We start from the raw sequence: 17,960 nt of genomic DNA, 5'->3' as shown, positions 1-17,960 counted from the left end.
ACTTGAGGGATTGGACTCCTCAGATCATGTCCGAGGAGCACTAATGTCTTTCTCCGGTTACCCGGCGGTGGGTTTTTCGTGGTGGTGTACATATATTGTCCGGGCATTCTCATCCCTGGAGTTCTTCTCAGGAAGTGAGATGGGGATCCCTTTCTGATTAGTTTATCTTCTCTTTTATACTAACCTACGTTCGCTGTCCCTCGTCCACGTGTAGAGTCAACTTTTTTAGGACTGCTATTTGTCCCGTCAGTCTAATCCCAGAATTGTTGGGGATGGTTTAATAAATCCTAAGAATCTGGTTCTGTTAGGTACAGGGTCTTATCTGGGGAGGGTAATAAGGGTAACTTACCTAAGATATTTTAGATCTTCTTATCAATTTTCCTTTACCTCTTTTTTACCCCTCTTCTTAAGGGAGCTTTGGGTCGGCCGAGGACTAAACCGTCCTCGGCTGCGTCTCTGGGCCATCTTTGGCCTTATATTTTTTAAGTTTTGGGCCATAACTTTTTTTTGGCTTGGGCCTGTGGACTCTCCATGAGCAAGTGGGCCTGGTCCATAAATTATTGGGCCCCACAAAAACCTAGCAAATAATTTAACCACAATATTTACACTAACAAAAAATAAACAAATATTCCCAATATGTTGTAATAACATAATTAATCACAATATTTGGTACTAAATATTCCCAATAATTAATCACAATATTAATTTTTTTTTTTTAAAACTTAGCAAATAATTTAATCACAATATACACTAACAAAAAAAAAAAATATTCCCAATATGTTGTAATAACATTAATCACAATATTTAGTACTAAATATTCCCAATAATTACTCATAATATTGATTTTTTTTTAAAAAAAACTAGCAAATAATCACAATATACTAACAAATAAACTAACCACAATATACTAACAGATAAACTAATCACAATATTTACACTAACAAAAAAAAAAAAAAAAATTTCCTAATATGTTCTAATTTTTTCTTTTAAAAAAAACCTAGCAAATAACCACAATATTAACTAAGAAAAAATATTCCCAATATTGTAAAAACATTACCTGTGAGAGGGTATTGTTAAGATGAGTATTGTGTGAGAGTTGAGGAAAGTTGAGAGTGAGTGAAGAAGTGTGGGCTGAAGAGAGGGTGTGAGAGCTGAAGAGACTGAGTGAGACGGGTAAGGGAGAAAAAAGGTCCCAGCTGGGAGATACAACACGTCGAGGGGTGGTGGCCATTCATGAAAATCGAGTCCAGTACAGTCGATTTCCACGAAAAGTAATCAAGTCTAAATTACTCGAGTTATATGTCCATGTGGCCAAAAGAGCCTGAAAAGTAGTGGTGGGACCAGACAAGGAACTTGAGTCTAGTGGACTCGATTTCTATAGTTGAAACTCAAGTTTAGTAGACTCGATTTCAGTGGCTATCATACGTGGACAGTTCCACCTCAGCTTGTGGTGCAATGGGAAATCAAGTACATAATACTCGATTTATGCTCAAAATCGACACAAACATGCTCGAATTGTTAGATAGCAAAATTGTTTCAAAAGTTTGCTAACTAAAAAAATAATTTGCCTTTATAGTTATTTTGGAAAAAAAAATGCCCTCTCTTTGTTTCCCAATAAATTGTTTTTATGGAAGAACATTTTTAGCATGTTTATTTCATTGTAAATTTGGTTATACGTGAAAATGTTTTTTGTTGATCGTAAATTCCTTTGTATTGTTTAACGTTTTGCCTTTAAAATTTTGATAAAATATTTTACAAAAATACACAGTAGTTCTCTTTTCTATTTAGTGGCTCATTTGTATTGTTAAATGTTTTACCTTTAAAATTTTGATAAATATTTTACAAAAACACACAATGGTTCTCTTCCCTATTTGGTGGCTAGATCTTTGGTCTAGTGGACTAGGCAGTTGGTGTTGGTGGTTCGGTGGCCAGTGCTGACTAGTATCTTATAAAACTAATATCCAACTCCCCCCTTCCTCCCCCTCCAAAGCTATGTGCTTTATTTTATTTCTATTTGTTATGTGACTATGATGAAGCTATCAAATTAAAACACCTAGCATTTTTTTTTATAAGTTTAGGGACATCCAATTTCACACCCAATTAACGTGTTATGATTGATGCAAAATAAATTAAGTGTTAGTGGTGGACCAATATGAAAGTGCTGTTACCCCTACCATAAATTAACAACTCAATAAGGTAAGAAATTAAGTGAGTAAGCAATATGTTTTTTATTGGGTGGGAGAGCCACTGGACACTCTTAATGTGGCTCTCTTGGTGCATGGAATTATTTCTTGTGGTTTTGATATGATTGTGGGACTCGGAGGGCCTCACCGTCAAAAGAAAAATTCTAAGATTACAATTCACAACCAATTCCACACCTATTTTTACAACTCTTTGATGTGACTGACTGTAAGTGGTGAAAAAAAAATTTTTGTGGATCTATGAGAAAGTGACACATCCCAATCACACCTTCAAAAACTAACATTGACTATTAAAAGAGGAAAGAGTAAAGAAACTGATGTTCATCTTATGTATAAAGCATATAATCAGAGTTCAAAAATAATAGCCTTTCATTGTATGGAATGAAATGTAAGAGAAAAAAAAAAAAGAAAAAAAAAAGAAAAAAAAAAAAGAATGTGTACTATAAAAGACACAGGATGAAGTTTTCTAACTATTTTTGCTGATCTACGCTCAAATACCTCTCTGAGATAGTCTATTCCTCTTCTAATATACATCTCGGTTTTGACTTCTTAAAAAAATTGATCTATCTTCGAACAGAAATAATTACAAGCTACTGATAAGACCCAGTTTTATTCTACTCCTCTCTCCTTTTGTTTTAAGGTACGGAAAGCTGAAAAATTATAGCTCGTTGAGGTGCTTTCACACATCACTGTGCCTTTCATCGGTTTGCAAAGTAGGACTCTTCTCCTTTTCATCAGCATCAGTGCCCTCGGTTTGTTCAACACCAGGCATAAGTCCATTTTCAACCACTGGCAAGTCACCATTTTCTGATATGCTCTTTGCTTCTGCAGTATTGGCTGGTTTGATAAGATCTCTTGAGGGAGAGACTCTCAGAAGGCGGCCAAGTCCATCATATAAGTTCTTTGCATCCATGATAAGAGCAGCTCCACCAGGATAACAACGGCCAAAGCATGTAGCACAATGTGGGTAAGCAACCTATAAAGGAGAGGGTTCATAAATATTAGAGGAAGCTGTCAATATGATTAATAGACACATTTCAGTTGCAATCAGCTCAATGAGTAAGAATAGCACCTCAATAAATGCCCGGCAAAGAGCGAGAAAAAGTCCAGACTCACTTTCTCTGAGCATCCTAGTTGTATTGTACCTCAACAAAGAGTCAGAAACCGTCCGCAACCCCTTAATTAATTCTTGAGCAAGTAAATGTTTCAAACTTATAGGGGCACAAGGACGTAGCTCGTTCATTGCTGCAGATACACCTACAACCACCAGAAAGTGAGACGAATGCCAAAGAGGATAAGAAATGAACAAAGAAAAAATATTCTAAAACATCATGTGTTATTATATTATAAAATAATAATCAATAGCAACCATTCAGTCTAAACCAAACACCATCAGAGGACTTCCAATCAATAGCTGTGGGTAAATGGCAAAACTCTACACATTACAAAGAACAAATGGGAAGAGCCAATTCCCAGACAGGAATTCAGCCATCAGACTGAAAAAAAGGTCATCAATAAATGTGATGATGAGAGTTGAGAGTTGTCTATGTAACTATTTGCAAATTTTTACTATCAAATCTTCCCAGACCCCCACCATGCGCCCAGGGGGAGGAAACCTTTAATCTGAATAATTCCACTTCATATGAAGCCACCAACTGATAATTTAGTGTAGACATATTACAACCACCAAGGTTCACAGGAAGAAAACTATCAATGGAGGGTGAAGAACAATCAGTTCTAAATGGCACCCAGCTAAGAAGCATACATTGAACTTACCATTGATGAACACAGCAAGAGGCGGATGTTCCATCAGATAAGATGGCGGAGTGACATCCTCCTGACTATCATCACCAACACTATTTGCTGAAAAGCCAACTGCTGGTAGTGGGACCCAACGATGTGAATCCAGGACCACCTAGAGTAGAGTTACAACATCAAGTTACATAACACCAAATATAAGGCATTAGGCTGGTACAAAGTGAAATTACCAGCCAAACGTGCCTCTTATTCATAAGGTACATATATTAAAATATCTTGCTAAAATCAGAAATAAATATTAAACTTCACCTCTGGTCAATTTACCTGAAAATTTTCAACTGCTGTACTCATATTTTTTGAGAATAAGTTGAGAACTGCCCTATAAAGTGACCAAACTCAGTTTTAATATAAGATACCAAAAAAATGGAAGGATTATTATGGGCAGAGATAAATGAATATATAAAACAGAATATTACTCTTCAAAAAGTGATGGAAGCAGGCCCCGAAAATCTAGCCCAACCCAACCAAGCCCCATAGCACAGTACTGTCAATAACACAAAAGAACAGTCAACAAATTCTGAACAGTCCTGATTCATGAAAATATGTCCATGTAAAACAGAAAAACATTGAATTACAGACTATGATTATTGCCATATGCAAAAATAAAATGGATACTTTTCAAAGGGAAAGAAAAGCTAAAAGTGAAAGACAACATTCCTCCTCAAGTCATGAACTGCACAAACAATGATATTTTATATGAATACATTCCGGGAGTGACCTTATAGCCTAGTGAAGGTATGTAGTTTGACATGTTATGGGTGGGGATTTGAGGGGGGAGGAGTTATTCTATAATTTAGCCAGGAAAATAAAAAGAGCCCTAGGGATATATTCCTAACAAGCTATACTGTACTTTCGGTTCTTGACATATAGAGTAAATTCTAAGTTGGCCCCTACAATTTAAAATTTTTCAATTTTATCACTAAAATTCTTCATTGTAAGTAATGTAATCCTCCATCCAAATTGGTAGTCATGCCATCACAAAAATATGATGTGGCTAATTTCAAGATACAGTTTATCCCTTCTATCAAAAGCTATGAATAAATGCACAAGCAAAGCAAGCATTGAATTCTAAATGGAAGATGCTCACCATGCATTGATCCAAGATATTTGAGAGAGATCCACCTTCAGTTATCTTTGGGAGCATTACTTTAAGAGTTTTAAGGTGTGAGGTAATCTGATGCATAGCCCAACTAAAAATAAGCCCACCGTCATAGTTTTCTTCACTTCCTGATGTATCATCAGCAAATATTGCTCGATACTGGTTAACTACATCAAAAAGATGCATCCTATGACAGTTTATCATCCCTTTTAAGTACTCATACGGATTTCTTTGGTCCAGATCCTCAAGAAGTCCAGTAAGCCAAGCCTCTCGACACCTCAAAAACTGTAACGCTTGAAAAATAATCTTGGTCAGATTCAAGCATAGAACTATCAACTATAAAAAGAACAAAAGCCACTTAAGTTCATTAAACCAGCAGCACTATCAGCAACCAGTGTTGAATATCAAGTTTTTAGCATCACATTTAACACAATTATAAATTACGCATTATAAGCATTCACAAATACCTGCAAACGCATCTCATACTCACTAAACACTCCTATTCGACGTAGATATCCAATAATACGAAGGCATTCTGGTAACTGCAATACACAAGGATACATCCACAAAAACATATAATTTTTTCCAAAAATGAATCAAGTAGCATCAATGTAAATGATCCAACAGAACTATGCCACTGAATACCTGAATATTTGAGCGAAGTTTCTGGAGAAGCTGATAAAGAAGAGACTGGGTTGTCTGCCTGACTTCTGCAGCCAGTGCTTGAATAACAGGTAACCTTAAAGATAAAGGTCAGAGCCTCAGCAAGCGGCCTTCCACAAAGTTGACAGCCAAAACAATACTAGCTAGTGAGAAGAACAAAACAGATATAACTCACTTGGGGTGCATAGTTGAAAGTTTACAAACAAACGCTTCTAAGTCAAGAGCTTCATCATAATTTCCATTCCTTACACAACTGCATAAAGAAGAGAGTCATTAAGCTTTGTAGTAAATATCATATGAGAAGAATAGCTGCACTAAGAAAGACAGGTCTTACAATAATTATGCCCGTCTACCAACAAAAACAATGCCATTAAAATGTTACTTCATATGAAATAACCAGTATCCTGCTTTCTTAGGGAAAAGCAATTCACTATTTACAAATATGATCTTTCAATTCAAAATAATCTGCAGAAAGGATGATGATAGTATGGCATTCAAATTGTAATATTTGCGGTCCTGATTTCTGAATAATATAGTATACTAAATTATAAACCTGTCTAACAAAAGGAACAATAATTGCACGAATAATGAAAGCCAACAATCCATTGTTGGTGAGTAAATTCTTAACATTTAACAAAAATGCTAATTACTTTTCAAAAATATTACCAAATGATTTTTCTTTACCAGTTTTTAGAAAAAAAATATCATCATGCCACTTTCCATAAACAACTCATAATAGACACCCACAAAGGTCAACAATAAATATCCATCCCAATTTTTTTTTAAGTAAACACAAAAACAATAGAATAACTCTACTTTCCATATCCTCAGTCTGCAGCTAGGCCTCTCAAAGATCCTCCCATTCCAAATAGCACAAATAGAGGGCAATTTACAGCCCGACACCCCCCCCCCCCCTTCCCCAAGGCCCCCAAAAAAAATCTTGTAAATGCATATAAACATGACATTACATCAGTTGATTCTTAATATTATTTCTCCTACTTAAGCATTTCATTATCTCTCAGTTACTTCGGAAAAAAAAAAAACACCATTGTCTAGTTCCCCATCATCATTCACACATCAATCACCTCAAATAGTTTAAGGGCTGTAGATATAACATTAAATGTTTAACGCCAAAAACATATCAAACATACAATACATAAATGTGGTTGATTCAACACTAGAAAGACAAAGACAAAATTTTCTCCCCGCTTTGACAAATGAACTGTCTAAACCCCAAGGCAAGGCAACTATCTGATTGCTAGAGTTAGAGAAAACCAAGTGCACGTTATCAACTTGTTGCACATATAATGGAAGGATAACTTCTCTAAACAACAAAATGAATCAATCTTCATAATATTTTCAATCAACAATGCACAAGGAGTTTCAGGAAATAAATTCAAATTTCATACTTGGCATACACTATATGAGACCTTTTATTCGTGGATTAGTGATTCAATTTTAACAAGTGACATTCAAATTTACTGAAACACATACGTGTCCATAAGCTGGGGAATTTCAAGCAAGTCAAGCACTATACTGTGATTTGCAAGCAATGTTTGGTTCATCTTCCTCTTCTCTAAAATCTCTTCTGCAGCTTCTAAAAATTCAGTGCCACCAGACGTCAAATTTGGGGTCTCATTTATCTGCAAAGGAGGAAAATTACATATCAGTATACCTTTTGTCAACAAATACTTCACAATTATTTAAGGTCTGTTTGGTTGCTAAGAAATTCAAATCTCAAGAGTTATTGTTTATTGAGAGTTTAATCTCATAAAAACTAGTGTCCTCAACAGTTTTCTTCTACTTCTTCTTCTTCTCCTTCTTCTTTGGGGGAGATAAGTGAGAGTTATTGAAATTAATATTTTTTTAATATGCTTGAAATTTTAATTAACATCATATTTTAGAAAAACTATTTAAAAATATATATATATATATATAAGATTTGATTGTTTAAATTGATCTTATACATAATCAGTTAAGAGAATTAATAATTTGACCATTATGAATAATTTTTAAATGAGAAAAATACACATGAATGTTCATAACACATATTTGGATGAAATATAAAGAATTGTATTTTAAATTTAATTATATGTAGTTATTTTTTCAATGAAAAGTTGAAGTTAACTCTCACATTAGTATTACTTACAAATACAAGACATGGGAGAACTGTCATTTCCTACCTAAAATGTGAGAGTTAAAATCCTTGCGTTTCATGAAAATTGGTATATTCATAGGCATTGTAAGATGTGGGAATTTACCTCCAAAAAAATTCAAATTTTCATGATGTTTCAAAAATTAATTATTCTTGCATTTTTGTGTAATGAACATAGCCTTAGAATTATTAAAATCATCCAAATGACCAACTTCAATTTTATTTACTTTCTTTTAATTGATAATCTACACATGCACCTAATGGGTCTTGAATCCAGAACCTCACCCTTCACCCCGTTCTTATAATGGAAAAACCAAGTAGGTTTAAAGGTTAAAGCTCATTGGCAACATGAACAACTTTAGTGTATTCCTGCATTGTTTGTCTTAGAGATTTCCACAACAAACAAGCCTAACCAAGAAGAACAATACATCATTATGTTCACATCATAACTAATACAAAATTACTTATTCATACAAGGGTAAAATTTAGGTACAATTCCTTAGGTGTTGAACCTTAGATACCCTATTAGATTCAACCAAATAGTTGTATTGATCAATGCAACACAAACAACATTATCATTTTCCAATGACAATATATACAATCATGTGATCCATTACTCAATGCAACCACATGGTTGAATTAATTGGAGAACCTAAACTGCAACACTCAAGTAACTGTTAGGACGTTATGTGGTTGGCTAATTACATGACAAATTGGATGTAATTTGAATTTGTAATTTCTTTATGTTCATGTACCGTTGTGAGTTTAAATTTGTATGGGTATGTGAAATGTTAGTGTAGAAAACTGAAGTTCATATCTGCAGAATCTCGCTCATACAAGATTGGAAGTGTTGGGTGAAATAAGAGGCAAATCCAGATTTTGAAATTCAGTTAGATCAGAGATTTCACCCCTCTGCCTCTCTCTCTCTCAGTCATACAAAAATGCCAAAACCTGAGAGAATTCTGTTACAAATTTCTCCATTGTTCCAGCCTTTTACCCTCACTATATAATCCTTATTTCCCACAAATTTCATCATCCAATTCCACTTGAAGAGCTAGAGCAAACACATATACCCTAGAGCTAAAACCCTTCTCTTCTCTCTACCTTCTCCCTCTCAAATTGCCAAATTCTATGAGAGGAGATTCAAAAGAAAGCTTCAGAGTTCATGGTCTAGATTGGTGTTGGGGAATCATTGGAGCAATCCCATGATCCAGAGACCATCAAGAAAAAAGGATTCGAGGAATCGGTTGCTAGCAAGAGCTGGAGGCTTGAGTACATATTCATTACTCAGCTTGGAGAGTTTTGCAAGTGATATGTAATGTACTGCAACTATTCTTTTGATAAGTGGATCTTTTGGTGCTAGAGGCCCCAAAGAGTTTTTTTTTTTTTTTTTTGCCCAATTCTCAGGTTCTTCTCTCCTTCACTTCAATGTTCTTGTGGGTGCTTGATTTTTATGATTGGGGTTGTTTTTATGCTTATCTATCCATGCTCATGTCAACTGGTTAATAACTTGAACAATTGGACTTAATTTCTCTAGTTAGCTTAAAATTGACTAAGTCATAATATTTGGTGTCTAAATTGATAACTTTCAGCTTTACCCTTTATAAAATCATTTATAGATAGATAGATGGATAATTAAACTGAAGTTTTCCACCTAAATTCTAAAATAAGATTCATGTCCCTTCTTAACCTTACAGCTACAATAGCAACATGTACTCTATTTCTTCAATTGGTTCTGTCACTTTTGTATTACCAACAAGAACTCTGATTTACTAACAAGTACCATATCTTTTCTCCATCAAGGCATTTGTTATGTGAAGGTTTAACCTCACAAGGAGGGGTTTGTCATTGGTTAATTGGTGTTGTATGCGCTGTAGTCATGGGGAAACGGCTGCTCACCTTTTAAACCATTGTGACATTGCTTATGCTTTGTGGGGTGATGTTTTTCGGACGTTTGGGATTCATTGGGTTATGCCAAGGAATGTTGCTTCTTTGCTATTTAGAAGGAGAAATTGGTTTGGCAAACGTGGCTCAGATATGTGGAACATGGTGCTGGCTTGCTCGGAAGGGGCAAAATAGACTTACTTTTGAAGAAATGGAGAGCTCCTTATTAGATCAATTGAAAACTTTGTTTGGTCGATTGGTCCAGGATTTGGGGTTTTACACATTGTTCTTCTATTTTAATCATAAAACCTAACCAGAATAGATCAGAAACCATATATATATTTCCTACTTCAGATTCAAATCTAAATCAAAATTTACCATAAATCCACATTACGAACAAAACCGAAGCAGCAAAATACAATACAGTAGTAAGGCATCTAAAACAAGAAAATAAAAAAGAAGAATGAATACCAAAGATTCAAGATAGCTATCGATAGCAGAAACTTGTTCTCCAATAGTAGACAATGCACCGGATGCGGCAATGAATGCTCGGTAGCTTCCAACAGCCACCTCTTGCATTTGCCTCCGGATCCGCTCCGCATCGACTCGAAGAAGCTCCGGCTCCTACAAGTTTTTGTATCAAAATTTACTCACACAAGAAAACAAAAGCATAGAGAGAGAGTGAGAGAGAGCCAAAACCAAAACCTTTTGGAGACGATCGAGATTGAAGGAGAGGAGCTCGGAGAAGTAAGGTTGTTGAGCGGAGGAGGAGGAGGAGGAGGCGGAAGCGAAGGCGAGAGAGATGAGGCTCGACAGCGACGACGGCGTCGTTTCCTCTGCTGCATTTTCCGAGTCCATTTCCAAGGAAGATCTGCTCCGATCGATGAGCTCTGAGAATCGGATCTGGATTTGGATCCAGTGAGGTGAGAGTTGTAAGCGCCAATCCAAGGCTACTTCTTCTGTTGGGAGTGGGTCCTAATGGATTTCAACGGTTTTCACTTTTCTTTTCAGATCAACGTCATCATCTCATCTTCACCGTTTGTTTCGCCTACTTTACTTTATCATTTTATAAATTTTCTTTGGCTTTCCTTTTTTTTTGCCACTTCAACTTTCTTGAGTAAAATTTGTACCTATATTCTAAACTACAAAATTTTGAATATTAGTGTTTTTTTTTTTTTTTAATTGCAAAGGACAAGGTTAATTTATGGATTGATTTTAATGTTGGAATGAACTTTACGAATTAATCTCGAATTATCATGGTAGAAAGTTATAGTTTATGCTTTTTTTTTTTTTTTTTAAATATATAAAAATAAACGCATATACAAAGGAGGGAAAATGTAATTCTAACGTAAAGGCACACCAAATACACAATAGAGTTCGTCATTTAACCTTAACGTTACTATAGTCTTTAAGTAGAGTCTGTAGCGTGCCTTTGTGTTAGAATCTCGTTTCCTCTTTTTCAAATATATGTTTGTTTCTATAAATAAATAAATAAAAAAGTATATTAATTAATTAACTATTAACAAATTAATTTACTCAATACAATAAATGAGTAAATGACAACCCAATATTTCTGTTGAGTAAATGATCATTTACTCGATAGAATAACATATTAGCAACCTAATATTACAACTCGATGCTCATTTGGTAAATGCGGTTATAACTACCATATTCAAGTTCTAACTTGGCCCATTGAGCTTAAAAGATTTTCGCTTTTGTCCTTGTTGTAGGATGACAAAACTAACCCGTCTCGCCTAACACATTCTACCCATAGATCTCTCCACTTTAAAGAGGTGATGGGACAAAGATAGCTTTTGTTTGCCCCACCCTAAATGTATATGTACATATTTTATTTAATATAGTCTCAAGCCATATATATACTATATATTTGATTTAATCTTGGGTAAATTCCACTCACACCCCCTAAGATTTGGGCTAATACCAACCAGGTCCATAAGATTTTAAAACTGACCAGTTTAGTCCTTAAAGACAATTTAATTCTAACTCCGTTAACCTCCATTACTCTTTTTTTTTTTTTTTTCTCAAAAACTTATCTATGCTCTCTCTCTCTCTGGAACTTTGGTTCCTCTCTTTCTCCCTCTCATCCCTTTGTTTCTCCCTCTCATCCAAGCCTCTCTCCTCTCTTATCTGTTGTCCCTCTTTCATGGATCTCAAACCAAAAATTAAAACCCACCACAACCCACAGTATTATCCCTAAGCCCTTTCACATACTCCACCATTGGATCACACATTTGTTCAGCCAAGTCAGTGTTAGGCTTTGTGGAGCCTAGTTATGTTTGATCCGGTTAACGATCTGACCCGACCCGAATAATGTTGTATGGTTTTTAATGGGAGATTTTCTGAGGCTTAGTCCATGGAGCGGAGGCTTGGGCCAATTTTGAATCTTGTGAGCAGGATATAGAAAACGCAGCTTTGGTGATTAGGGTTTCGATTGATGTAGTTTTTTGAGAGACAGAAAAACTGTATTGCTGCACTTTGTATTTTTCTCTGATAATAGTGAAATCCTGCAACTTTGTGAACATAGGCAAATTGCCGAACCACGTGAATATTGTCTTGTGCGTACGATTGTTTTACTTTGGCATGTGTTTTCTCTATTTTTTGTTCCTCAAGGGTTGGGAATTTTGGGTTAATTCCTTACAGTCAAGTCCTCCACACCACTCTCTACCGAGCCTAACACCGTGGCGACGTTCTTGAAGGTGAGTAAGAGGAGCTTGAAGGCGATGGTCCACGATGGTTTGATTTAGGTGGTGTGGGCATGGGCCTGCGGTGGTTTAAGTTCTTATTTATGGTTTTGGTTCGTGGTGGTGGGCTTTGTGGCGATGGTGGTGAGGTGGTAGTTATGGTCTCAACCATGGTTTTAAAAACCAAATCGGTCAATGAACTGATTTGGCACCCGATTCTCGATTTTTATCGGTTTTTGACCCATTTTGGCCGGTTGTTGACTGATTATGGGCGACTTTATTAGACCGGATCAATGGTCGGTTCTCGGTTGAACAGGCCAGTCCGGTCCGGTTTTTAAAACCTTAGTCTCAACTAATAGATCTATAGGCAGAGTTGGATTTGCAGTGGGAGTGGTTGTGGGTTCCGATAGAGTGGTGGGTTTATTGTAGGTTTTTTGGATTTGATTTTGTTGAAGGATTTGGGTTTCATTGTTGTGGATTTGGCTGAGTTTTGTGGACAATGGTGGTTTTCGGTGGTGGTGATGGGTTCTGATATGGGTAGATTTGTAGTGGGGGTGGTTATGGGTTGAGATATGGTGGTGGGTTTGCTGGGTTTTTTAGATTTGGGCTTAACTTTTCTTAGTTCGCATTTTCACGGAGAGGGAGAGAAAGATGAGCAACAACCAAGTAATAGTAGTAGAAGATCCAATGGGCAAACCCACAATTGTAGTAGAAGATCTTTACCACATTCAAGACATATATTTACCCACAAACCCAGATGACAAAATCTCCAAACAGCAAAAAGAATAAGATCTCGCTCTCAATCTCCTTGATTTCGTTCCTCAAGTTGCAATTTTCTCTATTTTCAAGCACACCTATTTCAATTCCTTGCTTAGTTTCAATGTTACAACATGTTTCCTATATTGATGGGTGGCTGAATTGAAAAGAAGGGATCTAAGTATGAGAGAGAGAGAGAGAGAGAGAGAGAGAGAGAGAGAGAGAGAGAGAGAGAGAGAGAGAGAGAGAGAGAGAGAGAGAGAGAGAGAGAGAGAGAGACGAAGGAGTTACCGAGAAAAGAGAAGCTAACAGAGGGCTAACGGTGTTTAAGGACAAAGTTGTCTTTAGGGACTAAAGTGGTCGATTTTGAAATCTTATGGACCTGGTTGGCATTAGCCCAAACCTTAAGGAGTGTGAGTGGAATTTACCCTTTAATCTTATATATATATATATATGGGTTAGGTTCAAGTTGCACATAGTGTAACTTTAAGCAATATTACACCACCCAATAACTTGTTATTAAATTAATATTTTAAAAATCTAACCGTTGAAATATATATTCTATATGTTCTTAACATGCATGCCAATTTTTATATCAATCGGATGTTATTTACCATTTGATCCATAAACTCATCTTTTATGCATTATTTCAAACTACAAAAACTTGAATTTTAACAATTGATTGAAGCCCTAATAAAAAATTTTTGGTGGGGGCAACGTGGTGATTGTAGAAAGATTCATTAGATTAAGTGGGAGGAAATGACAAAATCCAAATCAATGGGTGGAATGGGTTTTCAAGATTTAGCTATGTACAATGACTCTCTACTGGCAAAGCAAGCATGGCGACTTTTGCACAATAAAACATCTCTATTCTACAAGTATTCAAGGCCCGTTTTTTTCCTAAATACTACAATCATGGAAGCTGTTGACTCAAGAATGGGTTCCTATGCGTGGAAGAGTATTCTTAGAGGAAGGGATATTATTCAAAGAGGAGTTAGATGGAGGGTTGGAAATGGGGAGAAAATTAATATATGGCGACAACGGTGGTTACCAAGGAAACATCCACCATATCTTCCTATCTGCCCCATACAGGACTTTGAAAACTCAACGGTGTCTTGCTTGATTGATCAGTCCACGCAGCAATGGAGGGCAGACTTGGTGGATGGTTTATTCAATGAGGAAGATGCTGAGTTAGTCAAGTCAGTGCCGCTGAGTCATGTTGAAGCTGAGGATGTGCTTTTCTGGCCGTACACCAAGAATGGGGTCTACACATGCAGATCTGGCTACTATTTCCTCAAGGAAGAAGCTGAAATGGAAGTCACAAACCAGGTTCCACCTTTTCAAGATAAGCATGTATGGAACGCAATTTGGTCGATGCAAGTTCTGCAGAAGGTTAAAATGTTTATATGGAGGGCCTGCCGAAATGCAATACTGACAAAACACGCCTCGATGAGACGCACTATCACTGGAGATTCTATATGTGAATGCTGCCAAACTGATGTTGAAGACCTTCTTCATGCATTGTGGACTTGCACCGAGCTTGACATCGTCTGGGCTGACCACGCAGTGTGGGATTTCAAAATTCCACCGGTTTTATGGACTTCAAAGACCTAGTTTCATGGATAATAACAGAAGGGAAGCAACTGGATCTTTTTGCAATCACGACTTGGTCAGTTTGGAACCAAAGGAATTGGGTTCAGGTACAAGAATCAGCCATTGATCTTCATCAGGTCGCGGGTGCTGCAAAATCCAACTTGGACGATTTTCACAGGTCAATACAGGGGCAGGAATTTCAGAGGCGGCGGGCTGCTCATACAGCTCAAAACCACTGGCGTCCTTCTCCAATGGAAGTGGTTCAAATTAATTTTGATGGGGCGACGTGTTCAAAGGAAAAGAGGTCTGGTATTGGGGTGGTGGTTCGAGATGTTAACGACTTGGTTCTAGCTTCATGTGCGAAGAAAATACATCAATCATTTAAGGTAGTGGAGATTGAGTAGCTGCTAAGGCCCTAACCTTTGCAAAAGACCTTGGTTTTCAACGCATTATTCTGGAGGGAGATTCATTGGAAGTAATACATGCTTTGCGAGACAAAACAGGGTATTAACACCTTCGGGTTTATTTCTAGAGGATGTCAAATGTTTGTCCCAAAATTTTGATTTATTGCTATATTCTCGTACAAAAAGGGATGGCAATGCTGTAGCTCATAGTCTGCAAAATATGCCCTAAACATATCTGATTTTTTAGCGTGGATAGATGATATTCCACCACACATTCAGTCTATTGTACAAGTTGATTTAGCTCTTTTACAATAATAAAGTTTCAGTTTTCCCCCTCAAAAAAAAAAAAAAATTTAATTGATGACATAACTATTAATTTTTTATCACCTTAAAATTTTGCAAGTATAGAAAATATATGAAGATAATGTAATCTAACGGTGGATTTATCAATATTTGAATCCAATTAAAAAATATTAAGTAATGTAACATTACTTAAAATTACACCAATTATAACTTGAATTCAACCCTCTATATATATATATATTCTATTATCATTTCCAAAACTGATGGTTGTCATTTCCTTTTATGTTTCTTCATTTAATCAGGATTATTAAAACATCTTCAACTCATTCCAAACCCAATTTGTCCTGCTTTCACCCTAAAGAAGGAATGGGACAAGAGGAGGGCACCTATGATCCAACTCCACCCCGCCAGTTGCCGTCCCATTGGATAATCAACATTCTTTTATATACTCTTGCACTTAACCAACGTCCCTATCCAAGCAGAAGCAAAAGCAAATTAATTGGGCCTCACAGCAGGTGTGATCAACCACAACATTAGCCAAGCTCTAATTGAGAGCAATGCAAAAGTATGCATTGAGGCACTGCTAGAGCCAGACTCTCATGTTCCTTGGTAATTGCCTTGCTGGTATTTTCATTTTAGGCTCTACTCCTGTTTTTGTTGATCTAACTCTTCTTGTGCAGAACCTTTATCTTGATATGCAACTTTTGTAATTCTGGTTTCTGTCGGGTGTAAAAGTTTACTGCTTTCCATAAATAAATATAAAAGTGTAACAATTGATGCATCAGAAATTGGAAAAACCAATGGTGATGAACGACCAAACCGCAATTTTAGCAGCTTTTGATGGTAGTAGTTTGTTTTTGGGTTAATTTCAAAAATCTGCTTATACTTATCTTCTCTGATAAAAAAAGAAAGTCTTATTTTGTGGACCAGCCCCACTAAGAATTTAACTTTCTCTTCAACAAATCATGTTTATAAGGAATCATGTCATCATTGCAATGCATGCGCACCCCAAAGAAAATTGACTAATAGTTGCTACTAGACTAGAGTGACTTCTTTTCTTCTTCCAACCTGTAAAATGACTCACTTTTGGATATCAAATAGAACAAAGTCAAGAAACACCAGCTGCACTTGCTTTTTCACCACTTATACATGATTACATAGATGTTCAAGTTCAATTCCAGGAAATTGCGGGAAAATTTAATTAATTCTTGATCGAAGAATATATCTTATTTGGTTTTGAGTAAAATCTAAAGAAAAATTCTTGGTATACTCTGATTGCCATCAAAGTTAAGTTCTTGGTCAGGCAATACATCCATCATAAGAACCATAAATTCGTCTCCACGATTGGTTGCTAAACAAAACTGCCATGTATAATATGCATGCTTGTACTTTATTTTCTCACAACAAACACACTATACAAATCAAATAAATACATCTTAAACCATTCAAAAAAAGAAAAAAGAAAAGTTTATCTCTAAATATAACAAAAGGAAGCAAATAAACTTAAGTACAATGGCTCCTTCAAATTTATCAGCTAGATTTTCCCATAGAACAACTTGGGACCTTGCAACACTCACCAAAAATAAAAGACACGATGAAAGAAAAATAGTAACATAAAGTAAAAAGAAGCATCAAGTGGAAGGGAAGAAGCTGCCTTGGAGGCATAAAAGTAGTAGTAAGGATAGGGGTAATCATTGGGTCCTGCCATAGGTGGCATCCTACCTGAAGGAGGCATATTGTTGTAGTACTTGAAGGGAGGTGGAGGAGTTCCCCATGAAGGGTATGAGGAAGACTTTGGCGGTGATGCTGGTGGTGATGATGGCAGTGATGCTGGTGGAGGAGGGTTGGAGTAGTAGGACTTGGGTGGTGAGTGGTGCACTGGAGGTAATGGTGGTGGAAATGACTCTAGCAGAGGAGGTGGTGGTGAACATATGACAGGACATGTGGCACAATCACTGATACATAGTGAACCGGATGAGGGAGCTCCAATTTGATCCTCAGATGTTACATTCGCAAATATTAGCAGCCCCATGATCCATATCCTGCAGAACCAAGAACACCATTTGTTTCTCATAGAAGCCAAGTGGTTGCAGTGACCCATCTGAATTGGAATGGTATAAGGCATTGTGTCTTTGGGACTGAAACTTGTCATACTTAATGTGCTCTGGGACTTTTTTGGGACGGAACCAAATGAGGCCAACTAGTACTAGATAGGTTACTTTAACCTATACATGTGTGTGGATGACTCTTTTAAAAAGTTAAATTTAGAGGCTTCTTCTTTAATGATGAATTGGTGTGTATTTCTGTTAAGGAGGACATTTCCTAATACCCTTTTTGTATTTGGTTTCTCAAGTGTTCTATTTACTATGTCTCTCTCCTCTC

The 17,960-nt window shown here is 36.4% G+C and overlaps 2 protein-coding genes across 2 annotated transcripts; both read right to left on the bottom strand.

Annotated features, from left to right (window-relative positions):
- Positions 1-2,507: 2,507 nt before the first annotated feature.
- On the bottom strand, positions 2,508-10,854 carry LOC126707958 (conserved oligomeric Golgi complex subunit 8). The gene is made up of 12 exons (XM_050407726.1): positions 10,526-10,854; positions 10,292-10,444; positions 7,276-7,424; positions 5,957-6,034; positions 5,764-5,857; positions 5,586-5,660; positions 5,107-5,403; positions 4,436-4,503; positions 4,284-4,338; positions 3,978-4,116; positions 3,274-3,458; positions 2,508-3,177 (listed from the first exon to the last, which is right to left on the bottom strand). Exons 1-12 carry the CDS (start codon positions 10,676-10,678, stop codon positions 2,881-2,883), a joined length of 1,743 nt encoding a protein of 580 aa, XP_050263683.1. The 5' UTR covers positions 10,679-10,854; the 3' UTR covers positions 2,508-2,880.
- A 6,297-nt stretch (positions 10,855-17,151) lies between these two features.
- Positions 17,152-17,703, bottom strand: LOC126716153 (leucine-rich repeat extensin-like protein 1). The gene has a single exon (XM_050417183.1). It carries the CDS (start codon positions 17,701-17,703, stop codon positions 17,152-17,154), a length of 552 nt encoding a protein of 183 aa, XP_050273140.1.
- Positions 17,704-17,960: the final 257 nt, after the last annotated feature.

The sequence above is a fragment of the Quercus robur genome, chromosome 2, assembly GCF_932294415.1.
Source record: "Quercus robur chromosome 2, dhQueRobu3.1, whole genome shotgun sequence".
Taxonomy (NCBI): domain Eukaryota; kingdom Viridiplantae; phylum Streptophyta; class Magnoliopsida; order Fagales; family Fagaceae; genus Quercus; species Quercus robur.
Note: the sequence above shows the minus strand (reverse complement) of the source record. Positions and strands in the feature narration are given on the sequence as shown.

Bases quoted from the DNA above. Each gene is read 5' to 3' on its own strand.
- LOC126707958 (XM_050407726.1), bottom strand. From the start codon at position 10,678: ATGGACTCGGAAAATGCAGCAGAGGAAACGACGCCGTCGTCGCTGTCG. The intron at 7,425-10,291 runs GTATTCATTCTT...CCTCCTTTGCAG, and splicing joins ATAGCTATCTTGAATCTTTG to ATAAATGAGACCCCAAATTT. The intron at 3,178-3,273 runs GTGCTATTCTTA...TCTCCTTTATAG, and splicing joins TTTGCCGGGCATTTATTGAG to GTTGCTTACCCACATTGTGC.
- LOC126716153 (XM_050417183.1), bottom strand. From the start codon at position 17,703: ATGCCTTATACCATTCCAATTCAGATGGGTCACTGCAACCACTTGGCT.